The sequence below is a fragment of the Lampris incognitus genome, chromosome 3, assembly GCF_029633865.1.
Source record: "Lampris incognitus isolate fLamInc1 chromosome 3, fLamInc1.hap2, whole genome shotgun sequence".
Classification (NCBI taxonomy): Eukaryota; Metazoa; Chordata; class Actinopteri; order Lampriformes; family Lampridae; genus Lampris; species Lampris incognitus.
In genome coordinates this window covers 83,500,251-83,520,919 of record NC_079213.1, presented here as the reverse complement: position 1 = coordinate 83,520,919, position 20,669 = coordinate 83,500,251, and the positions used below count along the sequence as shown (strand labels likewise).

At 44.7% G+C, this 20,669-nt stretch overlaps 1 protein-coding gene across 1 annotated transcript in view; it reads left to right on the top strand.

The window, feature by feature from the left end:
• The window catches only part of si:ch73-40i7.2 (FYN-binding protein 1), a 42,743-nt gene continuing 22,074 nt past the window's right edge, over positions 1-20,669 (top strand). The window contains exons 1-9 of the mRNA XM_056277235.1: positions 1-122; positions 3,951-4,599; positions 5,681-5,783; positions 6,959-7,014; positions 12,545-12,582; positions 12,684-12,721; positions 16,602-16,731; positions 16,953-17,112; positions 17,718-17,880. Coding sequence (XP_056133210.1) covers positions 120-122; positions 3,951-4,599; positions 5,681-5,783; positions 6,959-7,014; positions 12,545-12,582; positions 12,684-12,721; positions 16,602-16,731; positions 16,953-17,112; positions 17,718-17,880 — 1,340 coding nt within the window. The 5' untranslated portion in view covers positions 1-119. The remainder of the gene's footprint in view (positions 123-3,950; positions 4,600-5,680; positions 5,784-6,958; positions 7,015-12,544; positions 12,583-12,683; positions 12,722-16,601; positions 16,732-16,952; positions 17,113-17,717; positions 17,881-20,669) is intronic.

Below are 20,669 nucleotides of genomic sequence, written 5' to 3'. Positions count from 1 at the left end.
CTCATGTAGTTAGACAGCTCACATGCAGCATCGGTCTATTGGGATGCAGAATGACGGCTGAACATGGACCTCTTTGCTGTCAGCTAGTGTTGGAATAATAACCCATTTTTAAGGCAAACATGGTAAGAAATGTCACCAAAAATTTGCTTTTTCTATCACTTCTTTCATGATCGGCTAATGCAAAAGTTGATATTTCTTCCTTTGGTGCTCTATGTGTCTCCCCTGTGTATGTCTTTTTTCCTGCACCTATCCATCCTCTCTTTAAGGTCTAGTCTAGCTTATTTAGAGGAAAATTACTTCGCTCTGATGGTCCAGGATCTCTGTGAATAATCTAACTTGAGACAATAAGTCTATTTCCATCAGTCATTGACCAACATACTCACTTAAGAGCCTTGTATATTCTCCATGCTCAGGGTCACATTCATTTTCCACACCTGCAAGATGTGCAGTTTGTACACAGAATAAGAAGAGCATTTTGCTGTGGTTTGACTATTTCCCTCTCTCTGGGCAGTTCCAGGTGAGGTGTAATTGGGGCCTGGGCCGCTGTATGAGGGGGTGCTGATGAAAGGAACTATTATTACAGTGCTATGACCAGTCAATTATTGACTGACTCACTGCCTCTCAAAGTGACCCTGCTGTGTTTCAGTCTTTAACAGAATCCATCCTGAACTGATAGATACGTCCTACGGGACGTCGTCAAAATCTCATGCTCCCCGCTGCATGTCTTTTTCACTGGCAAGCAGTCATATCATCACATTTCATAAATCAAACCTTTAATGCTGACAAGAATATGTCAGAGCAAGCTTTACTTTCACAAAAACAACATTTATGAGAGGAAGGGACATAAGGTGAGTCGTGGGCTTCTTATTTTTTGTCAATAGCATTTCCTTAAAAAATACTTTCAGTTATAAAGAGCTGATGTCCAAGTGTGCTCAGTAATTTAGCCACATTTCCTGAAAGCTACAATTTTATATGGGGATGGTCCTTAGGTAAATGCACACACACACACACACACATGCACACGCACACATGCACACAAACACAGTTTCACAGGTAACTAGATCAAAGACTGTGTGCTGTGGTACATGGTCTTTTTCTCTATTTCCTCAGTCTGTGTTTGTGAGGGAGGCAGTTGTTTGCAGGGCGTGCAGCCCATTGGTGCGAGTGTGAGCAAGGTTTGTCACCAAGGTGAGCTGCTTAGCTGTGTGGTTGCACTCAACTTCCTGCTCTCTGCGGCTGCAAGTTCACTTGTTACTTTTTTTTTCAAAGTCCAAGCGTCGTGTCATGTCAAGGATTTCACTCACAAAACCACCTCCATAGCTACAATTTGTAAAAGTAAATTTAATTTGATTTTGAGGTACTTTATTAATCCCCATGGGGCAATTCTTTTTCTGCATTTAACCCATCCTAGCTGTGTAGCTAGGAGCAGTGGGCAGCCGCCGTGCAGCACCCGGGGACCAACTCCAGTTCATCTCTCTCCATTGCCTTGGTCAGGGGCACAGACAAGAGTATTAACCCTAACATGCATGTCCTTTTGATGGTGGGGGAAACTGGAGCACCCAGAGAAAACCCACGCAGACACGGAGAGAACATGCAAACTCCACAAAGAGGATGGCCTGGGATGTCCCTCAAGGTTGGACAACCTCGGGGTTCGAACCCAGGACCTTCTTGCTGTGAGGTGACAGCACTAACCATTGGGCCCCCATGCTGCCAAATATCACTCACAGTAAGAATATCACTCAGGGTCTAACTTGAGTTGATATTCAAATAGTGAGCTGAATTTATGTTTTTGGGGCACCAAACAATTAAATTCCTTAGGCTCCTTTAAGTTCAGACTTTTTATACTTTAAAGAGAAAAGGGTCGACATTTGTATTGTGCTTTTTACACACTACACATACCAATGGCAGATGCTGCCATGCAAGGCAGCAAACCTTGGGAGCAGTTAGAAGATAGTCAAGGACACTTTAACACGAGGAGCCCAGATTGAATCAGCAACCTTTCAATTGCTGAACAACAACCTCCTGAGCCACTGCCGCAAGTAAACCCTACGTCACTTTTGTGAATATGCTACCAATCGAAGGGTGAAAAAACATCTGTGAATGCAGAATAAGCACAGCTGCAGATAATACCATTAATGGTGGGTCCGATGAGCAACCGCTCACATCACTTGGTTCCACAATAAGCCCAACACATATAAATAGTTTTTCACCTTTACATGCTAGCAAACTTACAAGAGTGGCACAGGGTTTAATTGCTCTTTGACATCTTAGGTTGTATGTTTTGAACTTCTGAAATGAACACATAAAAACTGAAAATGCACTTAACATTCACAGACATGCGTGCCAGGTCCCTTGGAGAATTTTAATTGCCAGTGGCCATTGGTATTGTATTGTATTTCTCTCCAGTCTGTCATATCACACTAACCATCAGCTCCACAAAGACAAGGTAGAGGGCTCTGCAAGCTGGCCAAAGGGTTTGGAGACCACAGACCGTCCCTGGAAGGTCAAGGTTCAACTCCGGCATGAGCCCCTGTGTTCTGTCATAGTGTCCCTGAATTACCTTTACCTGCTTCCCGTCATTGTCTGAATAAGAGCTGTGTGGTTGTGTTTGATAATGCGCAGGATGATAATTGTTATTTCCTGGTTCATAACTGTAAGCACAATTGTAATATATAATATAAAGCAGCATTTGAGATAAACGTTAGAGTAACATGTCATGACTCCTTCATTCTTTATCTATGGAGGAGCCCCAATGTGTACACTGGCAAAACAACATGGTAGAAGCTAAAATATTTCATACCAATTTGTACCAATTCATTTACCTAATTCATTCTTAAAATCTTTTTTCATAAAAAAGAAAAAACATCACTGGTGTGAGATGTATCCACTTGTTCCTAACCAGATAACCAAGTTCCAGATAATTCATTCATGAAGTTTGGGACATTGTGTGATGTCTGAATGGGTGAAGCTGTATTGTAAAATAGCATACAATCTTTAGCATCTAAAACATCTGTAAAGACACAATTGGTAAGTCTGCGGGTGGGAAGCCAGATGTGGGTATGTGTCCTGGTAGTTTTACTAGCGCCTACCCTGGTCGGTCGGGGTACCTGTTCAGGGGGGAGAGGGAACTGGGGGGAATAGCGTGATCCTCTCACGTGCTACGTCCCCCTGGTGAAACTCCTCACTGTCAGGTGAAAAGAAACGGCTGGTGACTCCACATGTATTAGAGGAGGCATGTGGTAGTCTGCAGCCCTCCCCGGATCAGCAGAGGGGCTGGAGCAGCGACCAGGATGGCTCGGAAGAGTGGGGCAATTGGATGGGTACAATTGACAATTGGGGAGAAAAAAATAATAAAAATAAATAAATAAATAAATAAAAAATCTGTAAAGCATCTCACCCCATGGTCAGATTCATTAAAAAACATTTTTTTCTTTTTTTACAAATTAGGATTTAAAACACATTTCATTTCATTTTTAGATTGATTTGTTCACAGTAAAATGATCTTTCTGTTCATTTTTCATGGGCTTTTATTTTGAGCACTTCACATTTCACCTTGGTAAAGGGCTCAATTTATTTTTAGTCGCTGTTTATAACTGCAGCTCAAGATAGATGAGACGCTGCAAAGTCACAGCATGCAGCTTATCGTTTTCCTCATAGAGCATGCTCTTTAGCCCGTCTTTGCTTTTGAAGCCACTGTACAAGCTGTCTTTGATATTTCGTTTCGGGAGAGGAAACTCTTCTGTTGCACTGTGCATTTGTGTTTTGCAAAGACACCTGCAGCATGGGGGTGTAAGATTAAAGCGAGTGCATCAGTTTGTGCGTGTGATTGTGTGTGATTGTGTGTGTTTCTGGGTAAAGAGGGGGTTGACCTGCTTTGGAGCTGTGTTGCTAACTTCCTACCCTTCAAGCAGACAGCTGCAGTTGAGTTTCACCTCCTGTGTCATCATCAGGGTGAGAGCGTCGACGTCAAGTCACTTATGGCCAAGTTTCACAACCAGGCCAACATGGTTGACAGCAGAAGCCGTGACAATGGATTCCCTCCAGCTCCCCTCAGAATTGGGAGAGAGATCCCATCACGGGCCGAGACATGCACCATCGATGTCACTGAAAATGAGTCAGCCCGCCACAAACTGTCGTCCACTGTTTCACCCAGCCGTGTTAGACCAGGTTTCTCCCCCAGCCCTACACAGTTCCCAGTACCTCCAAGGGCAGAGCCGGTCACATGTTCTGCTTCCAGACCTCAGCTGCCTCTGGGTGCCTTCCCCCGACCACCTCCTACTGCTAGTGTTAGAGCCGCCTCCCCGCCGGCAGACACCAGGATCAAGCAGACAGGAGAAATTTTACAAAATGTGATGCTAATGCACAAGAGGCCTCCAAACACCAAGCCAGTCCCTAGCCCCCAGGCTCCAGCCTGCCAGTTACCAAGCCGGGGAACTGCAGGGGAGGTGATACCTCTGAGAAGGCCCCTGCCTCCTGAAGGCCCCCGGCCAATGAAGCCCAAACGACCCCCGAAAGTAAACCTGGAAGCCTACATTAAGACCACCAGAAGGCTGCCACTACCATCAGAAGAAGCACATCCCAACTGGAAGAAAAGTGATGGTAAGACTCTTTCTAAAGCCAACTTCCCTGCCTTTGGTTGACTAAGTAACACAGCCATTTGCTGCATTGTGTTAAAGCTGCTATGCTGCTGAGTTTTTCACTGATTGTCCATCAGTCTTAATTCAGTTTTTATGCCCCCACTTGACTGACATAAGCAAATGAGACCACCCACTGCTACTGGTGAGATGAAAGTTTATTTCCCACCCTGGACCTCTTGTCTTTTGTCCTGAGATGTGACCATTTGCTTTTTCATGTAGGAAAATTATCGATATGTTCCAAGACTTAGTAATATATTTTTCAAAAATATTGGGTCAATAGGGGGCGGCATGGTGGTGCAGTGGTTAACGCAGTCGCCTCACAGCAAGAAGGTCCTGGGTTCCAGCCCCGGGGTAGTCCAACCTTGGTGGTTGTCCCGGGTCGTACTCTGTGTTGAGTTTGCATGTTCGCCCCGTGTCTGTGTGGGTTTCCCTCCGGTTTCCTCCTACAGTCCAAAGACATGTAGGTCAGGTGAATCAGCCATACTAAATTGTCAGGCCCTGTGATGGACTGGCAGCCTGTCCAGGGTGTCTCCCTGCCTGCCGCCCAATGACTGCTGGGATAGGCTCCAGCATCCCCACGACCCTGAGAGCAGGATAAGCGGTTTGGATAATGGATGGATATATTTTGTGAATACAGTGTCTTGTTTCAGTGCAAGCCCCTGTAGTTTGATGAAACCAGCCACTGAGAAATCCCTCACCCCATATCACATGCAGTTCCTGTGTTTGTGTGTCCTCACCGCAGCAGACGACTTGCTTCAAATGGCACCTAATCTGCACTATAATCCCATAATGACAAAAAACAAAACATTACTGCCTAAAATTCATCTTTCAGTCTCTCTACACATACATTTTTTTTTAATTTTCCTTCTCAATAATGATGAGAATGTTTTCTTTCTTTTTTTTGGTGAGATTTAAAGAAGATTCATAACACAAAGTAAGCCTAATAATACCGAGTCGTTCTAAACGGTTCTGATTTCGTGACCTTGATGCAGGAATTAAACTCCTTTAAATTGAATGTTCACAATCATGTGTGTTTTCCACAGGTTTTCCCTCTTCGAGAGGCAGTAGCTTTCCCCCATCTGGATTATCCACGCCACCGCGACCCCCCAACAAACCCAGAGGCCCGTCACACCCACCCACCGCTGTGTGAGTCTTCTCCTGTAATGATGCACACGATGTGATGCAACTCCCATTCAGTTGCACTCAATCAACCTGGAGGGTGAAGGGAGGAAAAGTTTGATTTGACTTTTCGAGTATATAAGACATTTTGTAAGAGTTTATAAGATTACAGGGCATCTGGGTGGCGTGGCGGTCTATTCCGTTGCCTACCAACATGGGGATCGCTGGTTCGAATCCCCGTGTTACCTCTGTCTTGGTCGGGTGTCCCAACAGACAGGCCGTGTCTGCGGGTGGGAAGCCGGATGTGGGTATGTGTCCTGGTCACTGCACTAGCCCCTCCTCTGGTCAGTCGGGGCGCCTGTTTGGGGGGGGGAGGGGATAGCGTGATCCTCCCACGCGCTACATCCCCCTAATGAAACTCCTCACTGTCAGATAAAAAGAAATGGCTGGTGACTCCACATGTATTGGAGGGGGCATGTGGTAGTCTGCAGCCCTCCCCGGATCGGCAGACGGGGTGGAGCAGCGACCGGGATGGCTTGGAAGAGTGAGGTAATTGGCCGGATACAATTGGGGAGAAAAAAGGGGGGGGAGTAGATGAGAATTTTTGAAGTCTCCCTCTATTTTATACTCACAGCTCATGTAATATGTAGGTAGGTTTCATTTTTACAATCATCCATCGTTTTCTTCATACTAGACACGCAGCTCCAGTTTGCCATCTACTGTTCAATGCAATTAATGGGGGTGGAGCAGCGACCGGGACGGCTTGGAAGAGTGGGGTAGTTGGCTGGGTACAATTGGCAAGAAAAAGGGGGGGAAATAATAATAATGAAAATAATAATAATAATCGTAATAGCAGCAACATCTGCACATAAAACAACTTTAACTGACGCAATGAGAAAAAATCCCGGACGTTCTGGCCCTTGGCTTGGTATGCATGTCACAATTTGGCCCTTGGGGAAAACTAATCGGGGAACCCTGCCTTAGACTATATGATGATCTATATGGAATTAAAAACTGTTTTAAGTGAGAATGATATCTAAAGAAGATACATTTAAAAATAAATTGTTTTCATTTTCTTTATTTCTTTACTTTTCATTCACACATTACCATTTCCCCTCTTAGATAGAACATATAGTATGTATGTTGAAATGAGATCATTTGAATTTAAACTTGATTTTCTTCCCTTTATATTCCCTCTGCAGAGATGTTGAGGATAACCAAGAAACTTACGATGACATTGGAAACTTCGAGACGAGCGGTAAGAAGGCCTTGATCTTCTAGTCCCTAGGTTCCCAAATGGTGTGCCGCGGCACACTGGTGTGCCGTGAGGCAAGTCCAGATGTGCCGTGGGATTTTGTGAAACCATACATTATTATTGCAATATAAAACTAAAAAGTTATTAATGAATTTTTAATTTTCTGTCAGTATTTTGTACACACTCATTTCCCAATATAGAGACAAATTATCCGTCTAAAAAACAATTTCTTTAAAAACCTTCTGTCAAAGGGAACCCCAGTGTTTCACAGTTTGCGCAGTAGATGTGGGAATACTCTATGGCATACTCTGATATGAATTTGGTGTTTATATACGAATTGGTTTTTGTTCTTAATGCATTTATTTTTTCTTTAGAATTTTAGACTACAGTTCTGTTTTCAAATCAATGCATACACTGTTGATATGGACTTACTGTTTATATGCAAATTAGTTTTCGTTCTCAGTGCATCTCACTTCGCTTGTTGAGTGATTGTTGAGTGATTTCATCTCACTCGACCAGGGATGCTGCTCCCCCCTCTTTCTCTCTCTCTCTCTCATACACACACACACACACACTTTTCTGTCTCTCCCTCTTTTCAGTTCTAATTGTGTGACCTGTCTAGTTTAAATGGTTGTGTTGCAGCTCTTTTTGATTAAATTTTACAAAGTTTAAAATTAATTATTGAATTATTTTATTAATAATTATTTCATGAGTAATGTAGTTGTTTGTCAAATGTTATTTGGCATTAGTAAATAAAAATAAACGTTTACAGAGTGATAAGAGTGATAACGGGTTATAGAGGCTATTTTGCACGGACATGAATACAGATGTGATTTGAGATTGTGGCTTGCCCTTTGGTGTGCCTTGGGCAGAAAAAGTGAAACCACTGCTCAAGTCTAGTGGGTGAGGATCGTGTCAAAAGAGCTTTACCACTCTCACACATTCACACATTTGAATTTAGACCATGTGTTTGAGGTTAGAGATAGTTTTGACATGAAAGGGTCATATGTCATTATTGGGGGTGGGTGGGGAGGGATTCTTACCTCTCATTTCATGCAGTTACTTTGAAACAGAGCAAACAGTTTGTGAGCTGAAGACGAACATTACCCATTATACTTTAGTAGTTAAGTGATGTATTTTGTTATTAATCACTTTGTAAGACAAGGTGAGAATTTTTTTATACCTGACTGTAGTTAACGACCACTCCTTTTAATCATAGATAGATTTAATTTTCATCACAGCACAATAAGAAAGACATCCCCAGAAAGGAATTGATCCAGAGAGTAACATATTTCAGTCTCGACCACGAAGGTGGCTCCTGCAAAGCGTCATTGACATTTGAACCTTGGCCCAGGGCCACGTTTGATGGTGTGTAACTCAGCAACAAAAGGGGCTTTAGGCCTGGGGCTAATGCTTCTGTAAAGCATGTGGGAAGTGTCAACAACAAGGGGTGTCACTGAATATGGTCAAATTACAAGTTCACTCATTTCCCTGTCAGATAGCTCACATCTATCAAAACAGATGTGTTTCTCATCCCCTAAAACCTAATAACACACTTGCACATTCACACCTTCCATTAATTATGGAGCCCCTGAGTGGTCACATCATATTTTTTTTCTACTTTGTGCACTCATTTTACTCAATCATGTGCACTCCTGTTGGTCATACTACAACACTTAGTTTGGAAAAATGTGCTTTTGCATAATTCTGTTGTATGAGAGTAGTTATTGAATATTTTTCCAATAAAAATTCCCCCAAATTATGCAAAAGCGCATTTTTCCAAACGAAGTGTTGTAGTATAACGAACATGAGACTATTGATGTGTGAAGTGATTTGGGGGACACTACACTGTATAAGAGTGAAGTTATTGAATGTTTTTGTAGTATCTCTTGTCAGTGCGGCACTTTTTAGACGGTCCCTGAGCTGTGGTCTCACAGCCAGCTGTACACGAGATCAGTGTTATTTGTCCAACTCTCGTTTTGGTGGAACTCATATTGCAGCCCGTTGTCTACCTTACTATGGTATTAAAGAGGCATTGTTTGTGTTTAACAACATTTCGCTTATGAGTTTATTGATCCGGAAAGTTCAAATCTGTGAATATATTTACAACTTTACTGAACTCCAAGGACAAGTGATTTCGAAAAACGAGCGCAGGATTTAGTAAAAGGTGCACACAATTTAGTAAAACAAACGCACGAAGTAGGAAAAAAACATGATGTGAAAGCACATTGAGCTTACGTCTTGTAAAGTTTTGAAATAATAACTCAAATACCATGAAGCTGCGTTTTGGAATCTTTAGTGAAACATTTGCATAACGACAGCAGTACACCATCTAGTGCATCTGCTAGCCATGGCATACTAATAAGCCTCTCACTATGCTACTTCCGGGCTTAACGCTTAACTCAGAGCGCCTCCTTGTGACCAGAATAAACATTAAAACTAACACCAGAAACATTACTAAACATGTTACAAAGCATAGACATTACAAGCCTCCTTTCCTTACATTTCTTTCTTTTTTTCCCTTAACAATAACTATTAGCCAGTCCAACTCAAACTTTCTCTTGCGTTATACCTTTTAGTCAGTTCACTTTAAAGTCAGTGAGGTATGACGGGGGTCTTCTGTTTACCCTGACTGGGTATCTCTGAACAGGTGACTGTGGTCGAGGGGGTTTAGGGGCTAAAGACTCTGGGATTTGTTCAGGGTGGATTTCGGTCCAGTCCATGCCTTTCAAACCACATTGCTGAGAGTGGTGATTTTCAGCCACCGGGAGGATCTTGAAGTGGGATGAGTTTCTGGTGATGACATGGTCATTGTGTTTGGCTGTCACCATGGAGCCTTTGATGGCAATGATACTGTATGAGTGGGGATTGTAAGCAGAGCATAGCTTCCCTTCCTTCTTTTGATGACGCAGGACCCTGTTGCCTACTTTCACAGCCGAAGGAGCAGCATGGCGCATCCTGTCAGCATTGTGTTTCATCCTGTTCTTTGCCTCTGCATCTGCTTGTCGTAGCTTTGCATCAGCCTGAGACTGGAAGGGAAGAGGAGATTCAGGCAGCTTGATTCTGAGGGGCCTATCGAACAGCACATCTGCAGGCGCCATCCCAGTTGAGCAGTGAGGCGTGGCACAGTAGTTGCGGAGGAATGCGTACAGAGTCTGTTTCCATGGGCGTCCTTAAACGTGAGCAGCACGTACGGTCTTTTCAAGGGTACGCATGAAGCGTTCAGCCTCAGCATTGGCCTGAGGCCACATCGGAGTTATCTTCCTATGCCTGAAACCCAAGTATGTAGTGAAGTCTGCATATTCCGAGCTTTGGAAGGGTGGGCCGTTGTCAGTTTTGACCTCCAGTGTAATTCTCAGTGTAGAAAAAGTTTTTGGGGATCGTGGCTCTGGCTGACGTGGACTGCAGAAGCTGTACCTCTGGATACCTGGAGTATTCATCTATGACCACCAAAAGGTAATCACCAGAAGGGAATGGACCACAGAAATCCACACGAACTTTTTCCCATGGTGACAATGGTAACTCAGACATGCGGAGAGGTTCTTGCGTGTGATTATGCACAACAGCCTGGCATGGGATGCAGCCAGCTATCACGGTTTCTACTTGTCTGTCAATGCCAGGGAACCAGACTTTCTCTCTGATCAACTTCTTAGTTTTGACCACCCCCTGATGGCCTTCGTGTGCCAGTGACAAGGCCCTGATTTGTAACGAATGAGGGACAACGATCCTCGTGCCTCGTAGCACAGTGTTATCCGTAGTGGTCACAGTTAGTTCATCTTTGATTTTCTTGAATGACATTAGAGCTGCAAAATCCACTCCGTCAGCAACATCTTGTTTTTCAGACAGTGACTCCCATGAGCCTTCTTTGATGAGTTGAATGACTTTGCACAGAGTGGGGTCAGTTTTGATCGCCTCTTGAATTTCACTCAGTGTCATTGCCTTAGGGACAGCATTTGCTGTAACAAAGTTGACATATTCTTCTGCTCGTCTTTCATTGTCTGAAATGTCATGAGAGATATGTGATACTCGTGCAGGGTGGCGTGACATATATCTGCCGGGTTGTCCTTACCAGACTTGTAGCGGACTATATATTTTTAAGGCTGCAGACGTAGACTCCAGCATTCTATACGAGCAGGTGGCTTGGATTTGGGGTTGTTGAAAATCCATTCCAACAGTTTGTGATCACTGATAAATGTAAAGGGTGCTCCGTAAAAGTATATGTGAAAATGTTCACAGCCCGACACAATTGCAAGTGCTTCCCGTTCTGTTTGTGAGTATTTTTGTTCAATGGAGGACAGGGCTCTACTTGCATAGATTATCACTCTAGCTGGTTCATTTGGGCCATTCCTTTGTGCAAACACAGCCCCAAGACCTATTGGACTTGCGTCAACTACCAGTTCAGTTAGTCTGTGTGGGTCAAAGTAGGCCATCACTGCATCACTTGTTAGAGTTCGTTTCATCTCATCGAGAGACCTCTGGTGCTTTTCTGCCCAGGTCCAACGAACAGTCTTTTTTGTAAGTTCACTTAGAGGTTGGGTTATTGTGGTAAAATCCTTGATGAAACGGGCACTGTGATTTGCCATGCCCAGAAGACTGCGGACCTCACTGGCATTAGTCGGAGCAGCAGCATCATGAAGCACCTGAACCTTCTTGGGATCTGGAAAGAATCCTACATCCTAGAATGTGTATCCAAAGAAGTCCAGAGTGGTTTGTGTGTATGAGCACTTGGCCTTGTTGAGAGTTAGGTTCTTCTCTCTCAGTCGCTGAAACGTTTCTCCCAAGAGCTTGGTCATGGGCAGCTCTTGTTTTCCCAAACAGTAATATGTCATCACTTAGGTTGATTATTTCTGGGACAACATCCAGGGCTTGTTGAATGGCATTTTGGAACACCTCTGCAGCTGATGAAACCCCACTTTTGTAACATTGCAGCCCTACATGGGTGGAGAATGTTGTGATATATCAAGAGGATGACTCTAGTTCTATCTGATGATATCCACTATTCAAATCTAGCTTTGAGAAGAACCTGGCTACATTGAGTGATTGTATCACATCATCTACTGTAGGCAGTGGCGGATCTAGAGAATTTTTCCTGGGGTGGCAAAGGGGTGGCAAGACTGTGTCCCAGAGGTGGCAGCTGCCACCCCTTGCCACCCCATAGATTCGCACCTGACTGTAGGTGTGAGATGTCGTTCCCATTCGATGGTCTGATTTGCAGTAGCGGACAGTGCATTTCAGACCTAGGGCGAAATGCCGTTGGTTTTTTGGATGTCCGCGGATTGGCTGGGACTTTGTAATGACGTAGGTGTGCATTCCCCTCCGGCGCGCGGATTTCCTGCACGCTTATGGACTGTTGGTGGACGCTGAAAACCGCCGCTTGATTTCTGCTCCTACCCATGTACGCTGGGGGAGGCGGGTCCCATCGCCTCCCCCAGCTGTTTCGGTTTTTTTTGTTTTCAAACAGTGACTGTCTCAATTTCAAAATAAGATTCATTTAAACCAAATTGTGATGTGTCGTCATTGTATTTCTCCACAGACTCCTTCGATGACAACAGCTCACAGCATGTGGAGGGGGTGAGAATCAAACGGTTCATAATCCAAGTTTACACACTGATTAAAGGCTTCCCCATGTTGTTCATCATACATTTTGATGTTTAATGTTGTCTTTCTTGCAGATGAGCGATGGTAGCGACGTGTATGATTGTATCGACGAGTAAGTGTACACCACTCTCTTGCAGCCTAATTTGATATATTTCATTGCATTTCATTTTTCATTCTATGATCTTTTATATGAGGAAAAATCTGCTTTAAACAGCTGCTCCAGCAGCACTTCCTAGTTGATAGTGTAACCCACACAGGATCTCAACACACTGAGATGTTGGCGCGTTGAGATCCTGTGTGGGTTACATGAGGTTGTGGTTGTTCTGGTAATAAATGTGAAGCAGTAGGCTGCTGGTAAGGAGCTTTTATCATCAGTGACTATTTCCTGGGCAAAATATATGTCTGTTTTCTGTTTAATTTATCAATTTGAGTCAGAATCATAAATTATTTTGTTATTTCAAAATAAACAGGGCAGGTACATTGACTCACTGTTGACTTGCAACCCACAGATTTGCAATCACCCACACACAACTTGTCCTTCATTAAGGCAATAATACCTGTGGAATAATTTTCTGAGACAGGCTTTACATTTACATTATTGGTTTGTTTTACAAAACATGTAGTGCATTAGACCACACGTCACCCCTTTTCAGCCAAAGCCAATGGCAAGCCTTTTCAGTGGCTTCCAAGATGTTCCTAATGGCTCTTCTTTGCAGCCTACAAATCCCCAAGAGTCCCAGGACCTGGTGTAGAGACTGGCCTGCAAAACCCCTGCAGCCCATTTCAACACAGTGGGCCTTCCACCCCTTCCTCTGACACTCAGCTACCAGATCTGCATACCTGACTCACTTCCTTTCTTGCACCTCCTCCATCCGATCTTCCCAGGAGACAGTTAGCTCTAGCAAAACCACTTGCTTGGTTGCCATGGACATCAGCACCATATCTGGCCTGAGTGTGGTAGCTGCAATGGTGTCCAGCAACCTCAATTGTCTCCCCAGGTCAACCAGGAACTGCCAGTCCCTTGCTGTTGCGAGCAGCCCACTCTGGGCCTTTGGCTGGGGCTGGGGCTTCTCTCCTGCCTGAACAAAGGCGATGGTGTGTTTTGTTGGGTGTTGCTGTTTGTTGTAGCTGATCGCAGTGCAGATGGTGTCTGCTACTGCCTGCAGACCTTGGTCATGGTGCCAATGATATCACCCCTCTCCCAAGACCTTTGGACAGCAGCTCAGGATGTGCTCCAAGGATTCCCTTTTCTGGCAGAGTTGGCAAGTAAGTGAGTCCGCTGGGCCCCAGCTGAAACAGTTGGAAGGACAGGGGAGGACATCATACACTCACTGGACCAAAAACAAATCAGTTTGATTCCACCTTCCAAAGTTCTGCCCAGTTGATCTTTCGGCTGGTTGTATGCTCACACTTAGTCCAGGTCCCCTGCTTGCATATGCCTACCATTCTGCTGTAGCAAGCTTTCTCCACCTCTGTGCGCACATCCTCCTGGATCAGCTTTCACCTCTCCTTTCCTCTGGCTTTATCAAACAAGGTTTTGAGTTACTCCCAAGCCTGGCCCAACCAACTGCCACAGTGCCCATCACAATGTTGTGCTGCAACCTTGACAATGAGCCGTTCAAGTCCTTGAAAGAGCCACTTGCATCCAGGCACTGATGTAATTGTTACCATTAGGTCATCCATGAACGCTCTGATCGGGGGTTGTCGGGTGCCAGATTTGGACCGGAGACCTCTGCACTCCACTTCCGCAGACTTCACAAGCATGTTCATGGCCACTGCACAGAAATTGTGCAGCCCGTGATCATACCCTTTTCTAGCCGATGCCACACTGATGTCGAGGATGAGGTTTTGGATCTTCTCTGGGACATGGTGTTTGATCTGGACCAATTTTACCAGCTTGTGTGGGGTCGATCCATATGCATTAGCAAGGTCCAGCCACAGCACTGCCAGGTCTCCCCTGCTTTCCCGCACCTCTCTGATCAGTTGGGTTACCACACCTGTGTGCTCTATGCATACTGGAACACCAGGGACTCCTCCCTTCTGTACCGAGGTGTCTATTTAGGGAGTTCTTCAGGAGAAATCCCGCAAGACAATTGGCAATAATCTTGAAGAAGATCTTATATTCTACACCGAGGAGTGAGATCATCCTAAATTGCTCGATGTTGCTTGCGTTCTCCTCCGTAGGAATCCACACACCTTCTGAATATCTCCACTGCTGCAGCACTTTCCCCCTCCCCCAGATCACCCTGTAGATCTTCCAAAGGTATTCCAGAGGCCTGGGACACCTTCTGTAGACCTTCTACGGCACTCCATTCGGGCCTGGGGCTGAAGATGTTCTGGCTGACTTGATGACCTCCTTGATCTCTTTCAGTGTGGGTTTGTTGATGTTGAACAGGGTGCTGGGTTTGCGTGGGGATATAAGGGCTGTGCAGTCGCCAAGGTCTTGCTCCCACATGTTGTTACTGTAGGTGTTGCAAATGTGGCAGTTGATCTCTTCCTCAGGACATGATAGGTGACCACTGCGTTTCTGCCCCAGCAGCTTCTTTGTAAATCCAAATGGATTTGCAATAAAGACACTGTGCTTGCGGGCCTTTTTCTTGCCCCTTTTCCTGTGCCATTCAGTGCCCCAAAGGGTGATTAGCCTTTCCCTTACCATGCCTCAAAGTTCTGACAAGGCTGCCTTCTTTTCCTCACTTGCCTTCCTGTACTGGCTCTTGTGTCCTCAGCTCTTGTCCAAGTTGGGTGATCTTAACTTCCTGTCGGTTTGGATGTGCAGTAGTCTTGGTGGCCCATTGTTCCTTGATGCCAAACCTCTCCGAACCGACATTCATTATTAGTGCTCATTGTCTGGAACCTCTGGTCTGCACCATCCTTGGCTGTTGCTTCAAGGGCTGCATCCACATCTTTGTCAAACTGGTGCCAGTCTGACTCTCTGTTTGAAGCAGACCACAAAACCCAACAATGTTCTGATGGTCTACTTTGGGGTGTAGCTCGTGGTGCTTGGAGGTTCTGGGCACTGTGGGGTGTCTCCGGGCCTAGCTCCTTCTCCATCTCACCAGGTGCTGTATCAGGTACTTGCACTGTGTGTTGCACCACTTGCTCCTTTCTCAAGCAGACCATCTTGTTCTGGTGGCTCTTTAGACCTCATGGATTTTTTGCAGACCTTGCCACATCTGCAGACTGCACTCATAGTCATTTGCTCATTAGCTTGGGCCATTACCAGTATATCCGTCCATTTGCATTTGGGGTGCTCACCCCCCCTCTCTTGGGCACCCCTGGGGGTGTTTCTCTGAAAGGCTGTTTGTAGCATATTTTGTGGGTTCTCCATCTAGAGAGCTGCAGCTTGGGGTGCTAACCCTCCCTGCCCCCGTTTAGAGTTAACGATCTTATCAAAATTTTATGAAGAAGTTGTTATCCAAAGGGAAGCATAAGACACTTCTGAAGAAAAAGTCAGTGGTTTGAAACCTCACATTTACAGACCATTTTCGACCAGTATAACCAGTACTCTGTCAATAATAGCAGATATCTGTGATTGTAGTCGGCAGCTCCCAGATGTGAATGTGAAGCAAAGGTATGTGTACAGACTGCACCACATGATAAAGGTTGAACAAAACTATTATAACTTCCTCACACTAACAATGGACCTCATTCATCAATTGTTCATGCATATAAATTTGTTCTTACACACCCATGGAATTTTTTAGCCCCGAACTTTGTCTCAGAGGCCAGTGTTAAATCTGGGTAACCTTTGAATTTAGACACCAATTGGCTAACACTGATGTCTTCGCAAGCCTGAGTGATTGCTCATTGCAAGAGGTAAACGAGGTGTTAGGGGGAAGGAATTACACATAACCATCAAGGCTTTGCATCTGCCTGTCAGAAAATCTTGAGAGCTAAAAAATTCCATGGGTGTGTAAGAACACATTTCAATGCAAAGTAGGTTGAATATTCTTCTACCAAAACCATGATACTTTTACACCCCATTTTTAAAGAAAGCAATTTGAGGAGGACCGAGATTTTTCATACAAGAAAACAAAGGAGGTGAAGAAACAATGGCAGCAGGATAAGATTGGTCAGAAGGAACACCAGAAGAGGATGAATACATTGCGAAAAAAATTTCAGGTAAAATATCCATCCAGTCCATAGTTAAAACTGAAATTCACCCCCTGCCATATGTAGCACTTGCACACCAGGCAACATATGAATACAGCTCATCTGTTGGTGCCTTGGTTTGGTGGTTTAGGGAAATGGGCTAGCTCACAGAACAGTAATGTCATTGATATTTTTTGTAAGCAGTCCTGGTAACTTACAGCCCCTCCAATTTGTTTTCCGCCTATCTTCAGCTGCAGGGCGAGGTGGAGGTCCTCCATGTGGCCAAGGTCCGACATGACTGGCACGGAGGGAAACTGGACCTCAGTGTGCGACAAGGAGACAGTGTTGAGATCCTCCGGGTGAAGAATAACCCACAGGGGAGGTGGTTAGTCCGCACATTCACCGGTGACTGTGAGTTCTTCTGTACAGTTGAATTGAGCATGTGTACACAAACAAACAAATGTTATAGCTGAGCGCCTCAACAGTAGTAAGCTTGTGAATTTGTAGTCACATATTCTCACATAGGCTTGCCATCAGAGGTATTCACAGCGTGGCATATTTAGTGTTCACAGAATATTACCGCTAGGTGGTGTGTTTTAAGATTTATTTTGGACAAATGAGCTGTGGTCTAAAGTTAAAATACAAAATATTTAAATGTCTAATAGTGTTTTTATTAAAAAGTGCTTTGTGGGGGGAGGGGTCAAAGTACATAAAGACTAATCAAAACACAAGATCAACAAAAAAGCTTGAGCAGCAATGCTGATTTTAAGATTATGTAGCCACACAGGCATGTTTCTCTCTCTCTCTGTCTCTCTCTCTGTCTCTCTCTCTCTCTCTCTCTCTGTCTCTGTCTCTCTCTCTCTCTCTCTCTCTCTCTCTCTCTCTCTCTCTCTCTCTCTCTCTCTCTCTCTCTCTCTCTCTCTCATATATATATAGTCCAGTCTTTGTGGACTTACACACTGAAGCACTTACTGAAAAGCCATCAAAGCATCTCCTGTCCTCGTGTTATCTCACAGATGGTTACATCAGTAACACGTGTGTGGACATTGATTATGAGGAGGTGAAGCGTAAAGTGCTCCAGGCCAGAGGGATGGACTTGCCTTCGCTACCCCCTCCACCGCCAGACCCCCCCCGAACCGGCCTCTGTTATAATGTGAACTCCTGTAACCAGGTCAATAGGTGAGTCGCATACGCCCATGTGTCCATACACAGCTACACACACTAAAACCCACACACAAACAACAACTCAGTCCCACACACACACACACACACACACACACACACACACACACATACACAACCATAGCCCACACATATAACACCTATTCACACAAATTTACACAGGCACATATACACACACAAAGAAACACAGAGGCTCTAACAACAAGACTCACATGGTTATATACACACACATTTACAAACACACATAATAACTAACACAGTAACACATGTGCATGCACACACGCGCGCACACGTGCACGCACACACACACAAGCACAGGAAGTCCCATTAACTCATATAAGAACAGATATTCCTTCTCTCCTTTTCTGTCACACACAAACTTTCACACACACTTGCATACACACTGTAACAGTTCAAATAAATGTTATTAGTGTTATTTCCTTTGCTTTTGAGAGACCCTTTGTTATAGTGTATATTGTGTGTGATGTACACACATTGACAAGATGGCCTACCCCTGAGCGACAGGCGTCATTTGTGTTGACTGATTATTCTTTGTCAAACTCACTTTTACATGATATGAATAAGACTCGCAGCGTGCTCTAGCTCCTTCCATACATGTAACTCGGAAGCATGTGATGCATGCACAGGCTAGCACACAACTCCTGGGGAAATACTATCTTAGTCAAAACCAGGAAAAAAATAAATTTTTTAATGCACAGTGTTAAACACATGTATCCGTACACACTGAAGATGCACACACATGTGCATACACAAACACAGATAGCCACACACACGCTTGGATGCATATACAGGTAGTCCCCGGGCTATGGACAAGTTACGTTTTTGAGTGTGTTCTTATGTCGAATTTTTAAGTCGAAGCAGTTACAAATAGTTCACATCTAGCGTCAATTGGTCAAATGTTTGTCTTAGTATATAGTGCATGTAGTATATATTTTACCTAAAACATCATGAATATAATAATGCAGTAATAATAATAAATGTAACTACAGTACAGTATTTATAACTGACAGAGAAAATGTGTGTCTCGGTATAAAAAACATCAATTAGTCAAATGTTGGTCTTAGTATATATTGTAGCGTTCCCCGCTATTAAAAAAGCACACACTTCAGAAACAACGGCGCGATGCTTTATTCACGGCTGTTATCGGCCACAGCCACGCCGTGCACACCGCCGTTAAACCCCACTCACAGATTGTGTGTGCGTGTGTGTGTGTGTCTCTCTGTCTCTGTCTCTGTCTCCAAAGACCCGGCCCACTTGAAGTAATACTTGGGGTAGTATTGGTCGAGGATCAATGACCACACCGGGTTATAGAACTCAGGTTTAATTGTGGCTCAGTAGGCAGACGTAATAACCATACTGGTAGTGGTGTAACCATAATAACAGTCCGGGTAGTACATAACACCTAGTGTAGTTCCAGTGTATATACATGGCGTTGTATCACTACATCCCCCCTGTTTAGTTTTCAATTTTTACAGTATCAAAATATAAACATATTCAGAGCCCTCCTTTTGTGTGTGATTGTCTCTACTCATAGTCCTTGTAGTGAGCTGGTTTAGAAACAGCTCTTCCATATCTTGTGCGTACTGTCTTGTGTGTTTCACAGGTTTGGCTGGAAGAAGTTCCAGCTGCATGAGTGTCCCGTTGAGGTTCTGTGAAGCGGGTTCTTGCGCTCCTCAGTGCATGGGGGTGGTGAATTTCCCGCAGGTGGCTCCTGCCACGTCTGAGTTTGTTCCCATTTGATGTTTGCACAATGTAGCTCCTTGGCTCATCGCACTTTTGTACGACGGTGGCTGGATACCAAGTCCCTTTTTCCTTGTTTAGGACAGATACGTGCTGTCCGGGACCGAGTGGAGGTAGTTCTCTGCCGCTGCTGCGGTCATGATGTTCCTTCATGTTTGCTGTTCTCTGCTCCAGGTGGAGTCGGTTTTCCTCCTTGCCTGGGTCCCCTCGACTCGGCAGCAGGGTGGTGACTGGCCTTCCGAAGATCAGTTCTGCTGGTGATGGTAGTTTACTGTCGATGGGTGTTGCTCTGACCTGTAGTAAGGCAACTTGTATGTTACCTCCTTGTCTCATGGTTTTCTTCACAATGGATTTGATGTGTCGCACATGCCTCTCAATGAATCCATTGCTTTTTGGATAGTGGGGTGAGCTTGTCACGTGCCTGATTCCCCAGTCAGCCGTGAATTTCTGGAACGCGTGCCCTGTGTACTGGGGTCCATTATCTGTAAGTATCTCGTCAGGCCTTCCAAAAAGAGACATGTGCATTTCCATTTTTTGTGCAACTGCCCGGCTGGACACAGGCATGGGCATTTCATCCACTAGAGGGAACTTAGAATATCTGTCCACAATCAGTAAATACTGATGTCCATCGATCTCGAATAGATCAGAAGCTAGGGATTGCCATGGTGTTGACGGTGTGTTGTGTGGGTTGAGAGGTTGCTTTGGATTTGCATCCTGATGTTCCATGCATACGCTACATGACCTGCAGACTCTTTCGATGTCATCGTTCATTCTGATCCAATAGACACTTTCTCTCGCCAGTCGCCGTGTCTTTTCGATGCCCTGGTGTCCTACATGCAGCTGTTCGAGTATAGAATCAGTCATGGAGTCTGGGATGAGCACCTGTCTGCCTTTGAATGTGACTCCTGCTTCAACTGCGAGCTCATCTCTGAATGACCAGTACTCACGTAGTTGTCTTGGTAGAGCTTTGATGTTGTCTGGCCATCCCTGGTGGATCAGCTCTCTCAGTGCATTGAGTCTGGGGT